Source organism: Raphanus sativus, chromosome 6 (genome assembly GCF_000801105.2).
Source record: "Raphanus sativus cultivar WK10039 chromosome 6, ASM80110v3, whole genome shotgun sequence".
NCBI lineage: Eukaryota > Viridiplantae > Streptophyta > Magnoliopsida > Brassicales > Brassicaceae > Raphanus > Raphanus sativus.
This window is the reverse complement of record NC_079516.1, coordinates 52,853,432-52,875,858: the sequence shown is the minus strand read 5'-3', so window position 1 is coordinate 52,875,858 and position 22,427 is coordinate 52,853,432. Positions and strand designations below refer to the sequence as shown.

The 22,427-nt window shown below is 39.1% G+C and overlaps 6 protein-coding genes across 9 annotated transcripts; 1 reads left to right on the top strand and 5 right to left on the bottom strand.

The window, feature by feature from the left end:
* Window positions 1-361: 361 nt before the first annotated feature.
* LOC108806440 (G-box-binding factor 3) lies at window positions 362-3,322 on the bottom strand. 4 transcript variants are annotated; one of them, XM_018578561.2, is made up of 12 exons: window positions 3,041-3,322; window positions 2,555-2,661; window positions 2,405-2,449; window positions 2,234-2,332; window positions 2,051-2,134; window positions 1,925-1,966; window positions 1,646-1,843; window positions 1,512-1,560; window positions 1,325-1,440; window positions 1,087-1,164; window positions 861-986; window positions 362-768 (listed from the first exon to the last, which is right to left on the bottom strand). In XM_018578561.2, exons 2-12 carry the CDS (start codon window positions 2,618-2,620, stop codon window positions 610-612), a joined length of 1,062 nt encoding a protein of 353 aa, XP_018434063.1. In that variant the 5' UTR covers window positions 2,621-2,661; window positions 3,041-3,322; the 3' UTR covers window positions 362-609. The 4 variants fall into 4 exon arrangements, with proteins under 4 accessions (XP_018434063.1, XP_018434062.1, XP_056844542.1 ...); XM_018578560.2 differs by having other exon boundaries at window positions 1,253-1,440; window positions 3,041-3,239; XM_056988562.1 differs by having other exon boundaries at window positions 1,253-1,440; window positions 2,555-2,657; window positions 3,041-3,239.
* A 1,337-nt stretch (window positions 3,323-4,659) lies between these two features.
* LOC108813842 (BTB/POZ domain-containing protein At2g46260) lies at window positions 4,660-7,233 on the bottom strand. Its single transcript, XM_018586514.2, has 6 exons — window positions 6,824-7,233; window positions 6,567-6,698; window positions 6,375-6,493; window positions 6,235-6,298; window positions 5,734-6,013; window positions 4,660-5,657 (listed from the first exon to the last, which is right to left on the bottom strand). Exons 1-6 carry the CDS (start codon window positions 7,101-7,103, stop codon window positions 4,829-4,831), a joined length of 1,704 nt encoding a protein of 567 aa, XP_018442016.1. The 5' UTR covers window positions 7,104-7,233; the 3' UTR covers window positions 4,660-4,828.
* A 2,722-nt stretch (window positions 7,234-9,955) lies between these two features.
* LOC108807023 (uncharacterized protein At5g41620) lies at window positions 9,956-11,984 on the bottom strand. The gene is made up of 3 exons (XM_018579255.2): window positions 11,402-11,984; window positions 11,079-11,204; window positions 9,956-10,971 (listed from the first exon to the last, which is right to left on the bottom strand). Exons 1-3 carry the CDS (start codon window positions 11,678-11,680, stop codon window positions 10,099-10,101), a joined length of 1,278 nt encoding a protein of 425 aa, XP_018434757.1. The 5' UTR covers window positions 11,681-11,984; the 3' UTR covers window positions 9,956-10,098.
* Window positions 11,985-13,439: 1,455 nt separating this feature from the next.
* Window positions 13,440-17,406, bottom strand: LOC108808863 (BAG family molecular chaperone regulator 6). Its single transcript, XM_056988015.1, has 3 exons — window positions 17,145-17,406; window positions 15,219-16,995; window positions 13,440-15,081 (listed from the first exon to the last, which is right to left on the bottom strand). The coding sequence occupies exons 2-3, from the start codon at window positions 16,977-16,979 to the stop codon at window positions 13,528-13,530; spliced, it is 3,315 nt and encodes a 1,104-aa protein (XP_056843995.1). The 5' UTR covers window positions 16,980-16,995; window positions 17,145-17,406; the 3' UTR covers window positions 13,440-13,527.
* Window positions 17,407-17,551: 145 nt separating this feature from the next.
* Window positions 17,552-19,284, top strand: LOC108813351 (uncharacterized). The gene is made up of 9 exons (XM_018585886.2): window positions 17,552-17,718; window positions 17,790-17,849; window positions 17,962-18,067; window positions 18,183-18,225; window positions 18,321-18,393; window positions 18,487-18,574; window positions 18,710-18,766; window positions 18,849-18,927; window positions 19,041-19,284. The coding sequence occupies exons 1-9, from the start codon at window positions 17,648-17,650 to the stop codon at window positions 19,052-19,054; spliced, it is 591 nt and encodes a 196-aa protein (XP_018441388.1). The 5' UTR covers window positions 17,552-17,647; the 3' UTR covers window positions 19,055-19,284.
* On the bottom strand, window positions 19,235-21,513 carry LOC108813349 (protein ABIL1). Its single transcript, XM_018585884.2, has 9 exons — window positions 21,124-21,513; window positions 20,785-20,867; window positions 20,537-20,687; window positions 20,361-20,460; window positions 20,171-20,263; window positions 19,994-20,081; window positions 19,858-19,910; window positions 19,661-19,749; window positions 19,235-19,564 (listed from the first exon to the last, which is right to left on the bottom strand). Exons 1-9 carry the CDS (start codon window positions 21,217-21,219, stop codon window positions 19,427-19,429), a joined length of 891 nt encoding a protein of 296 aa, XP_018441386.1. The 5' UTR covers window positions 21,220-21,513; the 3' UTR covers window positions 19,235-19,426.
* Between the last annotated feature and the right edge of the window lie 914 nt (window positions 21,514-22,427).

The following is a 22,427-nucleotide window of genomic DNA, read 5'->3' as shown; positions in this document are numbered from 1 at the left end:
GTGATATTTTTCTATTTTTATACATCCCAAAATTATAGAAAGTAAAGGGGAAGAGAGGTTACAAATATCCTTATGCATTCCGATATTTGTTAATTAGTGGTGGCAGTTAATTATTTGAAAATGTGAGATATAAATAAGTGAACACAACTTTTATCAATTGGTCATGCTGAAAAATTAATTAATAGAATAGATTTTGTTATTTGATTTATTGTATAATCACACCCTCCGAAAGAAACAAGCAAAAACAGAGCGCTTACGAAAAGTAACAAACACCAATCTGAGAGATGTCTCTCTCTCTCTCGTACAAACTACATCACATCAGGTCTCTACTAAACTGCAGCAAAGAAAGCCATTACATAAAAAATTAAAATAAAGCCTCTCTAATATAAACAACCATCATAACACCAATTTTTTTCATCTGGAGGAAAAGCTTCTCTTTCTCCCTCTCTCTGAAAATCTATATAATATTATAGCTCAAATCATCTCTCCATGTCTTCTATACTATCTAACAAGTTCTCTGGAATTAGCAAACACTTGGTTTCCTTTTGTTTCTGTCGACAAAATTAAGTAGAAGTCGACACAAAAGTGGGGTTACGATCAAACATTTCGTTAGCGGGCAGCTACACCATCAGCTCGAGGCTTCGTATCAAGCAGTTGATGCAGTTTGCCGGTAGAGTTAGACTCACTCTCCCCTTGGTTCTTGTTCTTGTTATCTCCATTTCCTGAGTTCTTTACTCTCTTTTCCGGTTCTGCACTTTTCAGCTTGTCCTACACCACCCCAACCAACAAAAAAAAGAAAATTGTCAAGAATAATTAATTAATACGTTGCATTTTAGAATGGTTAGACAATGTTTACTTACCAGTAAGGTAGCATTAGCTCCTCTAAGCTTATCAGACTTCTCACTAAGTTGGTTTAGCTCAGATCTTAACGCCATGTTTTCTGCTGTCAAGGCTTCAACTTTCCTAGCTAGCTCTTCAGTCTCAGCCTTCAAACACACAAATGGATGCTTTGGTGAGATACACACCAAGAACATAAGAGTATAAAGAGAGAGAGAGAGAGCTTCGGTTTGTCTTTTAGAAACAAACCTGTTTCCTTAATCTTGATCTTCTAGCAGATTCTCTATTAGACTGTTTTCGTCTCTCCCGTTTCAGTTCTCTCTCGTTCTGGTGACAACAAAACAAAGATGGGTGGTTACATCATGTGAGTGAAAATGGAACAAAATAAAAAAATAAGTAAGTCACATAAGGGTACCTGAAGCCAAGTTTCAGGAGGAACCATGGCTAAAGATTGTGACATGAAGGTTGGGTTGGAATTTGCACTTACACCAGCGGCAGAGACTATAGCTCCACCCCCTTCAACGTTAGGTTTCACGCAGTTATCACCACTCGACTGAGAAACAGACCGAAGTGAGCTTGACTGAACCAAATGTTTCTTCTCATCTACACACAAAAAAAAAAAAATCATTCACACCAAATCCCTCTATTTGAGACAAGCAAAAGACTAATAATACCTTTTGTTGGAGTTCCTTCACGACTTCTTTTAAGTTTCGGTTCATCAGCCTAAAGAAAAAAAGGGTTTACACATTAGACCACTTAAGGCTTTGGTTTACGTATGAAAAAACATGATATAAGCTGAGACAATCACCCCAGTGGTATTCCCATCGCTTCCATCAGTTGAACCTTCAGTTTCTGAGCTGTTCCGTGAGCGTTTACCTTCATCACCATTAGTCCCATTGCCTAGAGACATGGCAAGTCCATCAAATTCTTTCAGCTTCTTCATCAGTCCATTCTCTGTGTTCCCTGTTGATTTACTTGGAGTGTCTATGCTCAATGGCGTCCCCGGCTGCCAATTTTTACAATGAAAATCCCATCAAAACATTACAGAATCCATAATGAAATGAAACTACTAGCTATCCTTACTTACAGTTGTTAAAGGTACACCCTTCTGACCTTGTGGCTGTGTCCCCTGTTAACAAAAAAAAAATGAAGTCAAATCACTTGAGTTTTCGGATTTAAAAAGGTCAGGCGATGATTCAACCGATTTATTTACCATGGGGAATCCTGGATGAGCGTAAACTCCTCCTCCATGAGGGTAAACAGTTGCATACGGTGTTCCATATGGTGACATCATATGCTAAAAGAGATTCAAGACCAAAAACAATTAATCAATAGTCTTCCAAATGTAGATACGTCAAGAAAAAAAAGTTTTTGGGTTGACTAATAATAATAATACCTGTGGATTCCACATGTAAGGAGGAGGAGGAGGATGACCAGATGCAGCCATAGCTGAGTTGTAATAAGGAGGCATTGCTACTCTTGGACCATAATAAGCCTAGCATGGTCACATAAACCATGGTTGGTAACTATTACATATAAAACCACCGGATTAGAGAGTAAGACTAACCTGCATAGCGGCCCAATCAGGGTAGACATGAACATTTGTTTGATCCTGTCAAACACATCAAGAAATAATAACATTAACTTTTGACTTTATTACAAGAACACTATTGACTTGAGACTTATTGTCTCAAAATTAATAAATAAAAAAAAATACCGCAGGTGAAGATGGTATGTTGTCTGATTTGGTAACCTTTGGTGGTTGTTCCTCGCTCTTTCCCATGGTGTTACGTTCCACACTTAACAACAATAAGCTCTTTCTTTCTGCAAAAAACAAAGGAAGTTGTTGTTGTTGTGAAAAAGCCAGAGACATAGGGGTAGAAACGTCTTTCCAGCTTCCGTTATTTGTTCAGGAAGACAAAGAGAATCAACAAAGTGGAGACTAACGGACAATCCTACCCCTCAAACACATGCACAGAAAAGAAAAAAAAGACTCTGTTCTTCTTCTCATCGCTTTTGCTGTTTATATTTTAAATTCAAAGAACTGAATTCAACTAAATGAAAACAATACAAAGAGACGATGCAAAACGTAAGAACAAAACATAAAAGAGAAAACTTTCACGAGAATCATAAACAAAAGTTAAAGAAGAAGAACAATGAATGATGATGAATCTTCTAATGAGTTTAAACTAATGCAAATTACCTCTAAGAATCTGTAAGCTAGCTCAGAGATCAGAATCGAGAAAAACTTGAAACCTAAAGAGAAATTTTAACGCATTTCAATCTCTCTCTCTCTCTCTCTAGAAAAAAACAGAGCGAAAAAGAGTTCAGTTTTTTTTTCTGAGGGAGGAGGAAGACGAGAGAGAGAGAGAAAAAACGGAGCGCCAAGACGATGACCACGTCATCAAACACGTGTCATGAGAATATAATACAGCGTAAACTACGGTGGTGTTTGATGAGTTGGCTCATCGACTTTCGTGCCAGCCATTTGTGTTTCTCTTCTCTTCTCATCTTTGCCGTACACGTGTTCGATTATTACTCGCTCTACGCATCAATTTCATGTGACTTACGTGGTCCGTCTGTTTTATTTTAATCCCATTGTTTAGCCCTTCGTTTTAAGTTAACAAAAAAATAAGATTTGAAAATTCTATGTTTATTATTTACCATAGTTTATAAAACCATCTTCAAATCCGCCAACTAATTTTTCTTTTAGATCCGGAAAGGACATGGTGGTAAATACACGCAAAGAAAAGACCTTTGACTATTTAGCATCTCCGACGCGGAGAGCACTTCTGTCCACCCAACTCGACATCGTGACCGTCCATCTACACCCACCGATTTCAGATCTTCCAAAGGTGTCACAACGCGACCAACGTGTATGGCCACGTTTTTGCCATCATGGAGGATGCATTTTTTAACCTTCTTTAATTGTTAAACAAAAGAAGACATTAGGACCCACGATTCCGACAACTGCTTCGAATCCAACGGCTGGGATATACTAACGATCCAACGGATGGAAAACAAGCCACGCCAGTTGAATACTGGCATCTAGAGGTTTAAATGGGCCAACGAGGCTTTTTGCGTTGGCGTAAACGAGCTTCTGTCCACGAAGTGGTCCCTACGTTACGAAATGCGACTCACATGGATGTATCTACCTGTCGCTTACTGATTCGACAATGCGAAAAATATTGTCTAGACTGTTACTTGTATAAATACTAGTATATTTATACCGAGGTTCTAGATGATGTAAGCGAAGTTAAAGACCACGTCAGTTTCGAATCGGAACCGTACAGTTTGCTTTGCAAAATCGACGGTGATGCAGCTTTAACGCCGCCTTGAGTAAGAATAAAACGTCTGTGTGTATATAACTCGAATCATCTGACGTGGCGATCAATAATGTAATGTAAAAAAGGATTTATTATTGCTACGTGTGGGGTCGAAGTCAGACAAAAAGAGATTTAAATCGACGGTCCAAACGTCTTCCCGACAAAATGACGTGTCCGTCTGGTAAGCAAGATAGTCTTACGCATTTATATGGGCCCGCATGTGACGAGGACTCGAATAATCTTTTAGTTTTCCGATATTAGCCTTAATACTTTTCACTAATTTCTTGACGTACCACTCACTCTAGCCGCATTGTTTGAAACTTCTGAACATAGCAAAGCCTATAGAACGCCTTTATGTTCACACAAGGCAATAGGCTTCATCTTCATGAGACATGGCTGTCTCACAAAGTGACCTTTGAAGAACCCATATTATAGGCCCATCTCATTGTTAGGCCAGTTAAACTAAAGGCCCAAAATCTTGGGTTAATCATTAATGTAAAGAGAAACTAGTGCAAATAGATAAGTTAACTTCCAATTAAATTTACAGCGTGGATACTCTTTTACTGCTCGTAAGCAAATTACAAAAGACACTCTTGGTTTGAGCTGCTACATGAAGAGGAGAGAGAGAGAAACAGAGAGAGAGAGAGAGAGTCGAGAGTTGTTGATCAGTGAAGTTCTGTTGATCTTTTAATGGTGAGCTCAGCTCGGAGATGGAGAATGCCATTGATGAAGTATTGACTATCCTCAGCGATGAACGAAGTCCAAGGAATCCCAAAGAGGTTTCTGTAACCAACAGCTTTGCCACCAGTGAACGTGTAGTTCCCTTTGTATTTGCAAGCGTAATCCTGAGAAGGCTTCTCTCTAGCCGCGAACTCGTAGTCCACACCAAAGCTCACAGCTCCTTTCTCTTGCATCCCAAGGAAGAGACCAAAGCAGTGGAACGAGCTTTGCTGGTCCATGTTACAATGAGCAGAGAGGAAGAAGCCTTGACCACCTAAGTGAAAGGCCTGAGAGTAGACTCTCCCCGAAGGGAACAGTCCTGTGCATTCCTCTCGCTTCAAGTCCAGGTACACTACGCACTGCGGACGAGGAAGCTCGAACTCGACGACTTTCACAGGTCTGTATTTGTAAGCCCTCTCTATGAAACGGCGGTTCACTGAGTCTGATCCTTCCGCGGCTAGGATGCGTTGCCTGTGCGGGGCTTCTGCTTTGAAGAAGAGCGCTTCTAGGACCTGCTTTGACGCTACTTCGTGATCAAAGTCACTGCATGTTAGTACCTTTTTGAGTTTTCTGCACGTCATGTATGGGAAGCGGATGTAGAGGGCAAGGCGTGAGCCAAGAATCTCTCTACGGTCTTCCAACGAACTGTACTGTCCCCTCGCCCATTTCAACACAAAGTCGTAAACAGCATCCTCAGAAGCAATTTGGAGATCATCGCTTGATAGTATCGCCTCGATTCCGGCCAAGGGTAAGGCCATAACCTCCTCCTGGAACCTGTACGGTAAACGCAAGATTTTCACAACACTGGAGAAAATGCATTTCCTCAAAAACCATTGGAGTCTTTGCTTACTTGGTGATATCCTTGAAGCGCGAGGCAAGGAACTGTTTTGCTGCATCAGTTAGAGGCTGGACAGCTTCCGCCATTAAGACGCTGGAGGGGAGCTCGAGATAGAGCAAAGCGGAATCGGGAGTCATAGGCATATTGCGGAGAAGTCTACTGCAATACCTCATGCAGGAAGCAACCTCAAACTTGTCAGCAGCCATAAGCACATCTAACAAAGCAGGTGCTGTTGTGACAGTTAGAGAGTTGCTATACACAAAGTTTAAAAGTTCCATCAAAGCACCTTCCTCTGCCATAGATATAAAAAAAAAAGCATTACAAATCAACATGAACTCTCTTAACACTGACTACATTTCATGGATACAAAATACTTTTAATGAAAATTAAAGCCAGCAGCTAAGTTAAATACAAAAGAATCATGAACAATTAGAAACCAAAAGAAAGCTAGCAGAGATTGTTGAAGCCAACAAGAGGAAATTGACAAAAGAACATGACATGAAATAGCCGTACCTTGTGCACTGATTCTAAGGGTTACATGTCTTTGTTCTGATTCCCTCATTCCATTAGAAAAGAGCTACAAGAAGAAGCAAAGGATGGTGGTTACATGAGACATAAACAAGAAGAAACCAATAAGGCTCTAAAGAAGAAACCTTGTAGAAGAAAGGGCTTTTAGCAGCCAAGATAGGAGAGCTAATATGCAATTCCTTAACATTAACAACAGTAGAATGGTCCATTCCCCAATTTGGCTCACTAGATGCATCGTCATCACCTATAAAATATAACGTTTTACACAAGTTTCCCTAACAAAACAGCCTTAAAATGCAGATCTCAAGAAATAGAACCTGAGAGAGTCTCCTCCTCTTCCACCATAGCCTCTCCTTCTTCATCACCACCAGGACAATCATCCATATCAGGTTGGTTATTATCAGTTATAATCTGCTCTTCAGGACATGCCACAATGTCCGAAACCGTAACTGCCAAAATGCAAAAAACATGTTGAGTTTCATACACAGAACAAAACTCAAATGACATATAGGAGATATCAAAATCCCTAAACCAAAACAAATTGAGATTTAAACCGGTTCAATAGATAACGTACCACCATTATCCTTCTTCTTGTTCTCCTCTCTTCTCCTCTTGCGATGACGAGCCCAATCGGCAATACTCGTGCACCCTCCTTCCCCAATATCAGACCTGGAATCCGACGCCCCGCCCATGATCTCGATCCGGAGCAAACGGTCGGAGAAGTTGCTGTCGTTGAAGGCAAATCCGAAATCGCCTTCGGAGGAGGAGGAGGAGGAAGAGCCGTGGCGAGAGAAATTGGAATCCATCTCCGTCTTGGGGTCGAATAGATCGGCGTCGTTGGAGGAACCTCTCATCTTCTCCCTTCTCTCCGGCGAAGAAAGAAGGGTCAAATTCGAAAATGGATTTTGGAAGAGGAAAACGAAATAACGAACAAACCCTAGAATTGATTTTTTTTTTTTATTGGGAGACAGAAAGTTGAACGGTTACGGTTACAGGTCGGTTGCGTAATGGATGATGCCTAATTAAAGGTTTTTGTTAGTTAGCGCGGCAAACAGATTCGGTCTCGTGTAATTATGGTGTCTATTATTTAAAGAAATAAAACTTTTACATAATCGTGTTTAGTACAGTTCTAGATTAATACTCTTGCTTTAAATTTTACAATTTCTGAAACAATATTCAAGTTAATTCAAATCAAAATTTGCTATTTAGTTTTCATTTCATTTACTTACTTTATCAAAAATAATATTGGTTTTGTATTGTAAAATTAGAAACAAAAATATACACAAGAAATGTTGCTTTGGTAATTGGCAAAATTAGGATTATAACTGGTTAACAAGCGTCGACTTTTTTAATAAGACAGCTCGTTCAACTAAACGGCAATGCCTAATACTCGTTTAATATTTGTTGGGGACTTCTGGAATCAAAAGTCTATCCTGGAGTTTCTTTATTTAACCATTGACAGACTTTGTTAATTAGACTTTGACCTATCTATCTTATTAAAACAGAAACATTTTGTTGGACCTAACATTTATTTTGTAAGTTTTTAAATTAAATACACATTTATACTTTATAATTAAACATACATTAAATCACTAATGTTCCTTTCTTTATACTACTATCCATGTTTCCAAACAATATACTTATTTCTTTATAATACTGTCAATGTTTCCAAACAATATACTTATTTCTTTATACTACTATCAATGTTTCCAAACAATATATTTTTTATACTACTATCAATGTTTCCAAATAATACAATAATTAATCTTAGTTATTTTATATCTATCATTTTCTCTTTAAAATTTTGTAGAGACGTCATAATTTCATAAATTGCAAAATAGTGAACTTTAAAATTTCGATTATAAGATTACAAATTATGAAACTATTACAATTTAAATCCAATTAGATTACATATCGGTCATCCATCAGTTCAATCGGTTAGTCTCGGATTTTAATGATTTTTTAATATGAATATTTTAAAAACATAAACTGAATTGTCAGATCTCCGGATTAACCGGTATAATCACAATCGGATTGAATTTAAAAATACTGATTTAAATACAAAAATATTTTAAATACACACTCTTTAAAAATTACCAAAATATTTGTTAAATTATTAGTAAAAATTTTCATCGTAAAATATCCCGCGCTTCAAAAGCGCGGGTCAAAATCTAGTTGAACATTAAAAGCTTGGCCACGCAACTATCTATTGAACATTAAAAGCTTGGCCATGCAACTATCATAGGTTAATTGGATGCCATAGACACATATTTTGACTAATCTCTCCGGCATGTACTTCGTGGTAGGCCACATGATTACTAGAGGCAACCATTTGAACTAATGTATGTATTACGATCAAACCAACTATAATTTATAAAACACTTGACAATATATGTTTTAAAAACAAACAACATCAACTAATTTAATAGAAGATAAACACAATTTGCTTATGTTCATGTAATAAAAAAAACTACTAAGTCAATTTTTAAATATTATTATTTTAAATTCGTTTAGATGTCCCTTTCTAACTAAGATGCGTTCATTTTAATAACATATGAAATAATGCGATGCCGGTTGACAGTAAAACGGACGTTTTAGGTTAATAGATTAGATAAAAATATAACACTAGTAAATTACTCTATACAAAATCAAACGTAGTTTACAATTTAATTAGAACAAACGAAACCAAACGAATACAGGCCAAGGTTGCATGGTAAAAACATAGAACAAGCACACATGACTTTACATTAATGTACGAGTTATCATTGTAACTCCAATAAACAGCATTCATATCATATACTGAGGCCCACGACATCTTCCCGTATTAAGCAACATTAATGACGCTTCAATGCAAGCATCAACCACAAAGACCTACAAATTAATTAAACACATCAAACTGAAACAATGAATCATTAGAAAATCCAACGTTGTTTGAATCAAGAAGAAGGTTGGTTGAATCCAAGTCCAACCTTGAATCCACCCTTTGTCCAACCTTGAACATAGTTAAAGAAATTCTCTTAAAAATACTCTTGATAGTTGTCAAACATATATAAGAACAAATTATGTGTATAATAACTCTTCAAAATTGCAATATGCATGTATTATATACAAAGGTGTATAGAGACAAGAAAAGGAGCTCCCTTCAATCCAAACGAAGAGAAGAAAAGGATGTCTATAAAGAGAGAAAGAGAGAAGATCTAAGAGGCCATGCAAACCCTTTATGAAGTGCTCGTTATTCAGCACTTAATGGGGGAATCCATGGACAATTAGACTTCCTGCTTTTATTTCCTTTAATCTTGTCCTCTTCGTTTTGGACGAAGGGAGCTCCTTCCGTTACGCTTTAAAAACCATAGTACAGAAAGATGTAAAAAGAAAACGAAAAAACTTAAATAAAAATACCTCATAAGTCATAAGCTAAGGTAGCTAATGGTATGAAGAAAAAGAAAGATGGTTTGAAGTTGTTTATATAGATGAAGTAGTAAAAACCCTAGTTCTACTTTAGAGAACGATTATGGAAACTGTGTTATAAAAATGGAAAACCATAGTAGGAAAGAAAATGGCAGTAGATGTTGTCATTAATTAGAAACTTAACATAATCTTGTTGGTTAGATTCTCTTTTAATATACGGAAACAAACTAGAGAAAGAGAGAGTATGGGACCTTATTTGCAATTAATCACATTGTTGGTGGAGTTTGGTAAAATGCAATTACGGACACATCTTTGACTTGTCTATTTACCATTTATAACCAATATTAAGAGAATCCATAACAATTAGCACACAGTTAACCCTATGTTTAATTATCAAATACAGATTTAGCAAAGCATAAGACAAGACAAAGATTTCTCTAATCAAATGGCTTGAACCGGATGACTCGGAGTCGACTTCAAAGAACGTAAACGTCGACTCTCCACACGAGCTTCCATCAGCTTGTCCTTCAGACTACGACTCTCCTCTCTCACCATCACATTATTCGGAAAAGTTCTATACTTTTCAAGACTCTCGTGATCATCATCAACCTTCTTTGGAGTAGTACCAATCTCCGGATGAATCTTGTCTCCTTCAGAAGACATAGATAGATTAAGTAGTTGATCAGACCTCTTCTTAAGCTGCAGCTTGTTATCTCTTCTTATCGATCGCCTTTTGAGTCCTTCTTCGAGTTCTTTCAAGCAAACCCTTTGATGCATATAAACCGAATCATCATCTTTACTTGAGAGTGACCTTCTCCTCATCTCCTTGTCTTCGTAATGTTTAACCGTTTTAGCAAACTCATCGCAGAGATCTTCCACAACAACACGTTCTTTTCTCTCCTTGTCGAGATCTTTCAAAGCTTTTGTTAAACAATGCTTTGCTTCGCAAAGCTCTCGTGTTAGCTTCCTGTGCATGCTCTCTGACTTCTTCCTAACTTCCCTCTCTTCGTCCAGCTCTTTCTTCATCGAACGAAGCACATCCTTCATCTCTTCTTCGTCTTCCTCCCTTTTCTTATGTATTCGTCTATGGCTCTGCTTCTCCCGAAGCTGCACCTCCTTGATCTCGGCTCTACATTCATCCAACTCCATCTTTAGAGACTTGACCAAAGAGGTATTAGCAGTGTTCTGTTCTTCCAGACTCCATATCCGGTTTAGCACCCTGAGAAGCTTCGTGGAAGAACCCAAATCATAGCTATTAGACTTAGCAACCATCGAAGAACCGGTCTGACTAAACGACGGCTTACGTTTCACAGCCTACAAATAACATTAAACCAAACACACACACTCAAAAAAAAAAAAAAAAAAGACTTAAGAGATTTAAAAAAAAAAAAGAGAAAAAGTATATTTTTTTTTTGTCTAACCTCCAACGAATGGTTGCTGGAACTTGAAGGAGTGACTGGTTGAAGCAAGTCGCCATGTCTATGGACAACTCTATGATCATCATCAGTCACAATTTGTCTCCTCCTCAAGCTACCTCTACTTGGTGGCTACAAATCAAAACACACAGAAGGCATGAGTTCTAGTCTAGTAAGATCCCATCACAAAAATGACAACTTTACAGAGCATCATGAGATTTTCCCGGTGGATGATTTATTCTAGACTCGCTGTAAAGATCAAAACTTTACGACTCACCCACTAAGAAAATCAAAACCCTTCAACTGAATTGTTAAGAAAAACTGTTTACCTGATGATCAGAAGGTGATTCCACATCTGAATCACGTCTTCGACGACACCGTGGCAGACCAACCGGCGGTCTGAAATGTTCGGTTTCCCACAACTCTGCGCAGAGTTTCCGGACGGAAACCTCCGAATCCACCAAAAACTCCTTGCCGGAGGAAGCTCCGAGCCGCCACGTGGGTGGAGGAGTAGAAGGACCAGCTCTTTTACTGTAACTACCTACCAAGAAACTTCGTCTGAGCTTTTTATCAACGTCTCCTCCTCCTTCTTCACTCTCTCTCTCCATCTTTCCACGAATTTTAACCGACTCAGAGAAGCTGTTTAAATGGAGAGAATTGTCTTCTTCGTCTTCTTCTTCAGACACGGGAATGTCGGATTAATTGGGATGTTTGTCTGTTGTCTCTTGTTGGAGCCTACAGTTTTCTTGTCTCGACACTCTCTGAAGTCGTCGTCTATCTTTGTTCCTATCTTTCTTCAGATTACTCACAGTGGCTTTATCCTTCAAAATGTTGAATCTTTCTTTAAGGGAGAGTACAAATGTTCATCGAATGATTAAAATCATAATAAACGTTTTTAAATGTCTTAAAGCCTTTTATTACATTATTACTCTCTCCCGACAAAGGTTACGAGTTAACTCTGACTTTTCTTTTTCCCAACAAAGCTCATAGATCTTTATCTACTGCAATGGGTAATATTATCTCAATGAATATACTTCTTTTAGAGTCAGAGACAGAGAGGATGCGTGTGATTGATATAAATACTGTTACATGTGAAATCTTGTCACCCTTTTTTTTACTGCTTTTTCTTTTGTCACAACCCCTTTTTTTTTACTGCTATTTTATATTTTCACCTCTTAGAAAAGCTCATTTTTGAATATATATCGGTTTCTAATAGTTTTTTTTTTAACTTAAAAATAAAGTTTTTACTGCTATAACATAATTTAAATCACAGTTGAAGTTGTTCAAAATATTTATAATTTTGAGTATTATTTTTATCTAACAAAATTTACTATTATATCATTTTTGAGTGTGTGTATAATAATCACCAAATAAAAGTGTTTAGACATTGTGAATGAATTATATGAGAGCTTTTAGAAGACAAGATGTAAATGGAATCTGTAATTCATGAAGTTAACAACCTTGTGCTAGTAAGCTTGGGGATTGAGAGTAGGTTAATAGAGTCATTATGAGGTTAAATGGGTGTTTTAAGGAAAGACTTTAAAATAATGAAAAGATCATTCGTATCAGAAAAATGACCATGCTTCAAAGATTCCTGGTCCTTTTAATGCCTAGACTACAGCTCCAATGTTATTATGACAAGCACTGACACTGTAGATTAGGTGAGAGTGAGATTAGATCATTACTTACTCTCTTCTCCGGCACATGTTAACTTTGATTCCGACGTTGTTATTGTTGTAACGAGAAAACATACATATAAGAGAAGATAAGTGTAAATGGTCTTGCTAACAAACAGAAGAAAAGACGTTGGGACACGAAACGGGACCACAATAGATTGAATATTTTTGACGGCTAATAGACAATGAAACGTGGACGATGAGAAAGAAGAAAAAATGAACATGAAAAGGATGGCTATGTCCGCATGAACCACACACACACTCATTGCCTTTTCTCCAATTCAAAACTGGCTAAGTAAATGTAAGAAAAGTAGACATGCAATTTACTACGTGTTATGGTCCCCTCCCTAAGCTCCCTATTTAGTACAATAAAGTATAAACTCTCATTCTCATTAGTCACAAATAACTCATAATGATGGCTATGGGTAATAATGAACTTCATAGAGTACTTCTTTTAGCTGCAGTAGTTATGGGCCGAGAGTTGCCTCAACCAAAAATAATAACGGGTCATTATTTGGGCCTTGGGCCTCGACGCATCATGAAAGAGACGCTAACAAAATTCAAAACACCTCTTTTGGGCTAAAGTCCTCCCCGTGTCGTAAGCGTCAAACAGGTAAAATTTCATGAAGAAATGCTGCATGATCCTTCCCGTTGAAATGAGACACCCGGACCTTTCCATTTACAAGATAAGAACAGAAGGGCAATCTTCAAAAACACACTTTTATACAGATACGGATACAAAGGAAAATCACACAAAAATTGCAGAGGTTTATGTTGTTTTACATTACGGCATCAGTACAACTCGCAGACACTTGTTTGGTTGTTTGCTTTCCACGGTTGGGTTTACGACGTCCAACGTGGGTCCTCTTCTTCTGTGACAGTTTCTTCTCTAGGCTTTTGACCCTGCCTGTTAGTTTTGATATAACTTCTAGTTGTTCTCTTCCTGCCTTTACTAGCGTCTCCATTGTTTCCTTGAACCGTTGGTTCTCCTCCATCAGCTTTTTTGTTTCTTCTGACATCTCATGTTCAGTGACCTGTGTCTCTTGGCCTATGCCACTGGAATGATCGCTCGAGTGGCCAACGTTAGTTTCCTCCTTGCTCGCTGTCTCAGGGTCCGCTACAGTCTTCTCCGCTTCGGGAGATGATAACGAATCTTGTGAAAGAAGCTGCATTCTATCGTCAATCACTCCAGCAGGTAGCTCGGAGAATTCCACATCTTTCTCTGAAGGCAATACGTAATCATCGTCTCCCTTTCTGTCCTCAGTATCAGACACGTTGGTCACAGTTTCAGAGACTTCGATAGCATTTTCCAGGCCTTCAAGAGCTTGTCCATGAGTCGTTTCCACCACCACTTGCGGCTCCTCCAGCTTCTCCACCATGACTTGGTCTTCTTCAATAGTCATTTCATCTGCATCAGCTGATGATAAATTGACTGGTCCAACAGTCTCAACCGCTTCATTTTTCTCAGAATGCAAAATGTAATCGTCTTCATTTTCATTCTCCGACGCGTTGTCCGCAGTTTCAGAGACTTCAGTAGCATTTTCCTGGTCTTTAAAATGCGGTCCAGGAGCTGTTTCCATAACTTGTAGCAACTCCGGCACGGGCTCCTCCACCTTCTCCACCACGACTTTTTCATCATCAATACTGGTCCTTGTTATTTCGTTTCCATCAGCTGACGACTGATTCTCAACCGCTTCAATTCTCTCCGAAGACAATACGGAATCATCGTCTCCCTTTCTGTCTTCCTTCTCATACTCATTGGCAACAGTTTCAGAGACTTCGGTAGCATTTTCCGAGCCAAGGGTTGTTTCCACCACTTGTGGTAATGCCTCCTCCAAGTTCTCCACTATGGCTTTGTCTTCCTTGTTCGTCACTGTCATTTCATTTCCATCAGCTGATGATGGATCGGTTGGTGACACAGCCTCAGCCGCTTCAATTTTCTCTGGAATGGTTGTCGAGACGACCGCTTCACATATGTCTGTTTCAGCCGCTGGCTCAGGATCCTTCGCCAAGGTCTCAGAAAACCCAGTTACTTCTTCTGCTTCGGCTACTGGCTGTCCTTCTATTGTGTTCTCGAGACTCGTAAGATGTTCCTCCGGAGAAGGCAGACATACCTTCTCCGTTTTAGTGTCAGATACCATGTTGTTCTCTTCTGCATGCTGACTGTGCTCCAAGCTCACTGGACATTCACTGATCTGTGAAGTAGTATCCACTTGTTCCTCTACAGCCCCTTCCTCCACACTACTCTTTTTCAAGGAGTCAATGTTCTCCTGCATGTCCGAGAGCTCTCTAGCCAAAGATTTCCTAAAATCTCTGATACTAGGATGCAAGCCCTACAACAAAAATGAAAAGCTCTCAAAAGCTATTACCAACAATTTAGGAGTAAAACTATATGTACTTGGATTAACTAATATTAACCTGTCAATGGAAATATGATAACACAGAAGATTAGTCAGCCTTTCACACATACCTGGACAGAATCAAGTTTTAAAAGAAGGCTCATCACCATTTCACCCAGAACTACGATCTCCTTTCCAACAGTGTGTCGATCAGCGGATAGTTCTAGCACCTGAACACGCTTTTTAATATCGCCCATCTGCTCGCGAACACTAGCTATCTCCTTCAGTTTCTTAATTGGCTCCCATCTTCTCACATCATATCCGCGGAATCTAGATTGGATAACTCTAGCAGCTTCGTCTTCTGTAAAGGTCTTCTTTGCAGGCTTCTCTTCGTTCTCCTTTGCTTCACAAGGTTTAACGAACTCGCATTTCACTCCTTGCAGATCAGATTTGGTTTCTACTGATTCCTTTTCTGATCCTGTTGGCTTCGGGCATTCCTCAGGCGTCTTCTTTTCTTTGTTTGCTTTTTCACAGTTAGTCCTTGTTTCGACCATCTTAGAGGTCGGGGGAGAAGCGACCTTGGTCTCTTCTGACGTCAAGGCTTGTTCCTTACGTCTAGGAGGGCTAAGAGATTTGGATTTACCATTTTGCCTCTTCGGCAATGGGTCAACACGTAGACAAACCGGAGGCAACCTAGATGCTTTTGGCGGAGACGGACGCTTGTCTTTTCGTGTTTCCTCAGCTGGCTCTGTCTTCGCAATACTCTTGGCTGGTTCTGGAAGATGGTTTTCTAACAGCTTGACGGGAATATTTCTTGGTTCTTTATGGCTCTCCACGGGGATGTTTCTCACGAGACTTTTCTCCGCTGCATCCGAGACAACATTGCTGCCCTCAAAGTTCCCTTTGTCGCATTGGGACACTGGACCATTGTTTATATGATTGGAGGAGGAGACAGACTTCAAGTCACTCCCTTCGTTACCACGCTCCTTCTTCTCAGAAGCTTCAACATTTTCCGGTTTCCCCTGAGATGGTATCCAAAAAATAGGATACTGAAGCTGTCCCGGCTCTTTGTTCTGCTGGGTCTGGCCCTGACCCTGCAATAAGGATTTCAGCTTGCTGATATCGAAAGGTAGTTCCACGGTCTTCCCGTTCTGCAGCTTATTCCTGTCCTGATTCTGCATCAAGTACTTGATGGCGTTCTCATCCAATGGAAAGCTACCATTCCAATACTTAGGATCACCTTTCTGCACCTTCTTACTCTCAGTCTCGGGAACTTTAACATGAGCAGGATGCTGGTTATGACTTCCACCCTGCTCTTGTTTCCTAGCGTTGTTATCATGAGGAATCCACACAATGGGATACGGACAATTGGTGGAACGGACATGATTTACAGCCTCTCCACGGTCTCCTTTCTCAATATCCGGCTCATCATGCTCTTCAATAACAACACCAGTGCCGTTGTTCTTCGGGTAAGACATCTGAGGAGAACACTTTGTACAACAATTCTTCCCGGCCACATCCTTCTCAGACTCAATCCCATGTTGATAATAACCAACAGGAAAGGGCTGATGAATGTAACAAGGAGGAGCGTGAGGATAGAACCCGGGATGGTTATGGTTCCCCCAGCATGTATGATACGGCGCTTGTGGGGGATGATAACAAGGAGTAGGAGGCCAGTAAGGAGTGTAGGCAGGAGCATTGCCATGGACGCAGCCTCCATAACAAGGCGATGGGGTGGGCCAATGTTCCCACGAGGCAGGCGATGACGAGGAAGCATCAACTGTTACATGGCGAGGAGGATAATTCCCAAACCCTTCTTGGTGATAGCATCCTCCTTGTGGTCTCGTTTGACCAGGTTGTGTTGAGTAGTTCATGTACATAGGCATCATCATCTCTGATCAGATATAGCTGCAGCAAATAACCAATCGACATGAATCAGTTTGCAACCTCAAATGTGATCAAACAACCAAAGACCCAACACAATTCACTAATCGTTAAGCTAAACCAGTTACATCTTTGATAAGAACTACGAAATGAAGGATCAGAAGAGAGCTTACAGATATCTCAGAATCCGTTCGAAGCTCTCTCTCTCCGCCAATCCAATAGGCGAATTTCTTCTTTGATTTCTTTTTTTTTTTTGCTGATATCAGATGATTGCAGATTCTTCTTTGTATGGATAGTGAAATATCTGAAGACATTTCGTAATTTATAGAGAGACGAAGAAGAAATTTTTGGAGGGAGAAAGATCTTTGCTTCTTCTTCTGCTCTCCAGATCATTCTCGCCCCCCACAACTACTACCCTACTCTGAAACATCTCGATGTTTCTCCTCTTCCCCCCCCCCAACAAAAATATCTTTGATTTAATGTGGGCTTCGTAAGTTAAGCCCATTTAGATAGACAGGTTTCATTATTGGGCTTATACTTTTGATAAGTTTTAAATATGCAGCTCGTCTTCAACGCCGGTCTCCTTCTCTAAAACCTCTCTCCTTCCGCCGATTTCGTGTATTCTTAGCTTCTCTACTTCGTTCTAGGGCTTTTCTTACTCTTTCAAGGTTTGAAGATGGGAAAGGCAAAGAAGCCTCAGAAGTTTGCTGTCATGAAGAAGACGATAAGCCACAAAGCTCTGAAGCAGTAAGTCAAGCCATTCCTCTTCTTCATTCAAAGTTGATGTTTTTTCTTATAGGGTGCTTGTCTTAATTCAGTTACAAGGAGGAGGTTCTGAATCCAAACAAGAAGGACCTCACTGAACTTCCCAGAAACGTGTAAGCTTTAGCTTTCGCTTACTCCTTTTTGTGCCAAAGTTGTAATCTTCTTCTTTTTTTTTTTGCGTTTGTTTCGAACTTAGATTTGATTTTTTGTTTGTTTTGGGATCAGACCGAATGTTCCATCAGGGATGTTCTTTTCTCACAACACTAATATGGTTCCTCCTTACCGAGTTCTGGTCGACACTAACTTCATCAACTTCTCTATCCAGAACAAGGTACACACAGACATAGCTATGCTTGAATCTTTTACAGTGTTATTGTTCTTCATTGGAATCTCGTTTTGGTTCTAATTGATGTCCTTTTTTTTTGTCGCTGTTTCTGCACTCGTAGATTGATATAGAGCAGGGAATGATGTTCTGCTTGAACGCAAAATGTGAGTCACTTCCAAACTTTGGTAGATGTCTTAACTTATATGCATATAGATATATGCAAGATTCTTACTCTTCTTTGATCATTTCGGGTTTGAAGGCACTCCTTGTATCACGGACTGCGTCATGGCTGAGCTTGAGAAGTTAGGCCAGAAGTATCGTGTAGCTCTTAGGTACGGACTTACTTTAAGATCTCAAGGGGCTTTTTTGGTGCAATTGTTTTTCTTCTACATTCCGTGGATTCTTAATTGTTGTATGTTTGGTAGGATTGCGAAAGACCCCCGCTTTGAAAGACTACCTTGTGTGCACAAAGGGACATATGCTGATGACTGCCTCGTTGACAGAGTTACTCAGGTACTGCTCCTTGTTTAACTTTGTATCTAGACTCTCTGTAAGGAGACTTATTGATGCTCCAGTCTCATTGTTCTTGGTGTACAGATTTTATCTTCTGTATGTGTCTTTGATATACTTGTTTCTTGTTATATACAGCATAAGTGCTTCATGGTGGCTACTTGTGATAGAGACTTGAAGCGTAGGATTCGAAAGGTAAATGATCGTTCGATGCGTCTATATCTTTTCTTAAATGTCCATTACTGAAATCTTTGGATATCATCTTGTTCGTTTGCAGGTTCCTGGTGTGCCTATCATGTACTTGGCGGGTCGCAAGTACTCAGTAGAGAGGCTGCCTGAAGCAACACTTGGTAGAGGTATGTATTTTTCATCTTTGGACTGTAACCTCTGAATCTAAAGGCGCTCTTCGGTGCTAGACTATTCCAATTCGCTTTTGTAACCATTGGCTGCTTTTTTTTCTATGCTGCAGCTCCAAGATATTGATATTTGATCCGAGACCTGTATGGATTCCGAGAAGCTCTGAAGACTGAGTTAGTGTTCGGTTTAAGTTCTGAATCAAATGTTGTGATCTCTGGAGGGATATTGTTCTCTACTGTCTCTGTTTGATACAAGTTCTATTAATAGCGTGGTAGAAATCTTTATAGCGTCTTTGCACTTCAAAGCTTTGCTTAAAACACATTATTCTTGAATGATCTACACAGTTTTGTTAATCACGGAACATGTTTGTACGACTTAGTACATTGATATGTTTGAACTAAGGAAATTTATACACGGAAAGAGAACGTGTTGTAAAAATAAAAGAAAGGTGGGATGATGATATTGAAATTTCATTCTCAGTGTAGGGAGTTGTCTTCACTAGACGTAACCAGCTTTGAGCTTTGGAGTTTTCTGTTTGACGAAGAATGCAGATAGAACACTCTTGGTCCTTACAGGTGCTTGAATGATCTCTCTTCGTTGGTTGTGTGCCGTCGTAAGTTTGGCAACTTCCAAATCCTGAGGAACAATAAACGAACATACATCATTTAGCACTGCTTACAAGTCCTATCTGATTTGAGTGATATTTAGTTCATGTATTCACTAAGACACTACCTTCTGTGTCTGCCTTGTGATACTGGATGTTGCAGGAACACCTGGGACTTGAGAACCTCCGACCAAAGGCTTTACGTTTTCTTCATCACCTGCACGTGTTACAATGTATCATCAAATTACCCAAAGAATCTCTTCTTTAGAGTGGTATTAGAAGAAATGCTATGTTTAAATCATCATCAACTCCTTGTCTCTCGTACCTAAAAGATGGAACACTCCAGTTGTCTTTGCAAAAGCTTTTGAATCTTTGGAGCTGCACGATAGGTATATGCTAGCTGATTAGTTATCAAGAACGCAAGTGTAAGAGTACTAAGACTGCTTGTTGTTGGGCTTTACCTTGGTGCAACAGTGGCTGTTGTTCCTTTCAGGGTCGACTTAGTCTCTGAGCCTAAATGCCAGGAAAGTGATTTCGAAGCAGGGGCATCTAAGTGAATCAAATAAAACATTACTTAAAACCGTTTCAATATTTCACCTACAACTAGAATAACAAGCTCAAAGATGCGGACACTGAACCTGAAGGTTGAAGACGGGATATAGCTTGGTGATGATTCTGTCTTGATTCAGATCTTCTGAGAGGACTAAAGTGCACCCGCTTGTTGACAGAATCTAACAACAGCCAAATAAAAAAAAGACTCAGATTTTGATCACTAAACTGATGATATTATCAGAATCTTAACCAACAGGCAAGAAAAAAAACTCTTACTAGGTAGAATGTAGTGTTTGTGATGAAGTGGGATAACTGCTAAAAGCTGCTGCTGTCTAAGACCTTCTTTGTCTATATAAGTCCGGCAAGTAAGCAGTTGCTGACAAAAACAAACAATTTTAACAAAGAACGTCTATACAAAAGGGTTAAGATACAGTGTGTGACAGTTCTGCTACCTGGCTAACACAAGAAGCCCTCAGCTCCATAGTTGATATGTCAGAGCTCTGCTGATCAAAGAGATGAGTAAGCTTGGAAGCAACAGTACCCAGGTGATCAACAGCATTCACCAGAGCCTTAACAGTATAGTCCTTCAAATTGTCCAACACCCTAACAGAAAAAACAGAGCATAATATATTCATGAACAACCATATCATTCAAAGGTAGTTAGTAGTTAGCTAAAAGGAGATAGGTTTGTGAATAATACATTTGCTTCTGTTCGCTATGGAGATAAGACTTCTCACAGTAATCAGCAGCAGAGTAGAGTTGAGGTCTCAAGTTCTTGAGCTCCTGTTACCATCAAGGATGAATAATTAAATAACAAAAGATTCTTAGAGTCGAGTCTCAAGGTGAAACTCTCTGCATCACAAGCAAGCTAGCTAACTAACATCCAATTGGTAGAACAGTTAATTGAGATCATATGGATCACAAAGCCTAGAGAGTATAATACAAGGGGGGATCATGGATCTAACTTAACCAAATCAATGTTCATAGCTCTTAAAAGAATCTAATAATCAAACAGAAGCAAAGAATATGGAGAGAGAACCTGCAAGGCCTTGACGAAGCTCTTGCTGCGTTCCATGGAAACCTCGTCGAAGGTCATCGCTGGATTCTCCTCCCTCACCGAAGCTTCCGTTTCCATTTTTGAGATTCTTCTTTTTGCTTCTTCTTCTCTCCGGTTGAGAAACGATCTTTAAAACCGTCGAGTTAAACGATCAGATGGAATAATTTTGAAAAAGATTATTATGAGTAGAAATTACGGTTACGTAGTGGGAGGTACTGTATCAAATGTCTGTTTCGGAGTTTGTGATGTAAAGGTTTAGAGAGCTTTCTGGTGAGAGACTGCTCAGCTAACTCTCTTGAGAGAGAGAGAGAGAAAGGGAGAGAGAAAGAGAAGGTGAGTGAAGTAGAAGCGATTCCAAAGAACTAGAATGCCATTTTCCTTTCTCAGCCAGTTTACACGAATATTAGAAAACGACTTCGGGAAAGACGCACTATACTTTTACTGTATTTTATTTATTATTTTTGTCGGTTATTTATTAATTTATTTCAATATAATTAGATTTTTAGTCCTATTTATTGTTTGGCTTCTTAGCTAATATTTGTTCTGATCAACGGATTAGTTTGATGATTTTAAATACATCTAAGCTGTAATTAATACAGCCAATTAAACCAAGCAAAACATCATAAATTGAAAGTACATTAAATTAATACTTTTGGCTACTATACATTAAACATTTAAATCTTATAATTCTAAAAGATAGAACTAGAGTCTAGAGATGTAAAATAGGAAGAGTTTCACATGTCTTGTATAAGCTTTTAATGCGGTAGTTGATATAATAAACACATTAAATGATTATGATATTATGGTAAGATTTCTATGCAAGCATTTAATTAAACCACAACTTAAATTGGAGGTGGATCTAGGGCCAGAAAATGACGGAAATAACCTTGTACCAAGACTAGTCAACGGGGCTTGAATTGAATGAAACCGTCGTCAAGTTGCGCATAAAGTAACGATGGGGTCAGCATTAGCCAGCTTTGCATCCTGGAGATCCCCACACCTGTGTATTAGCTGTCGTAAACGGACCTGCCCGATATGCACGTGCTTTGGCCCATTGGACCCATCATGGCATTCGCCTCTTTTCTTTTCTAATCAACTTTGCTATCCAAAATTTTAATGATTCAGGTGTGTATTACATCATTGCAAAAATAGCTGACTTGTAGTTTGTGTGGTTTGTTCTAATAATGTTGGTGGTTATGTGATAACTCGATTATATCTATATGAAAATATACAAGTCTTTAATAGTAGTCACAAGAATTTTTTTAAACCAACTTCAAATTGCAGCA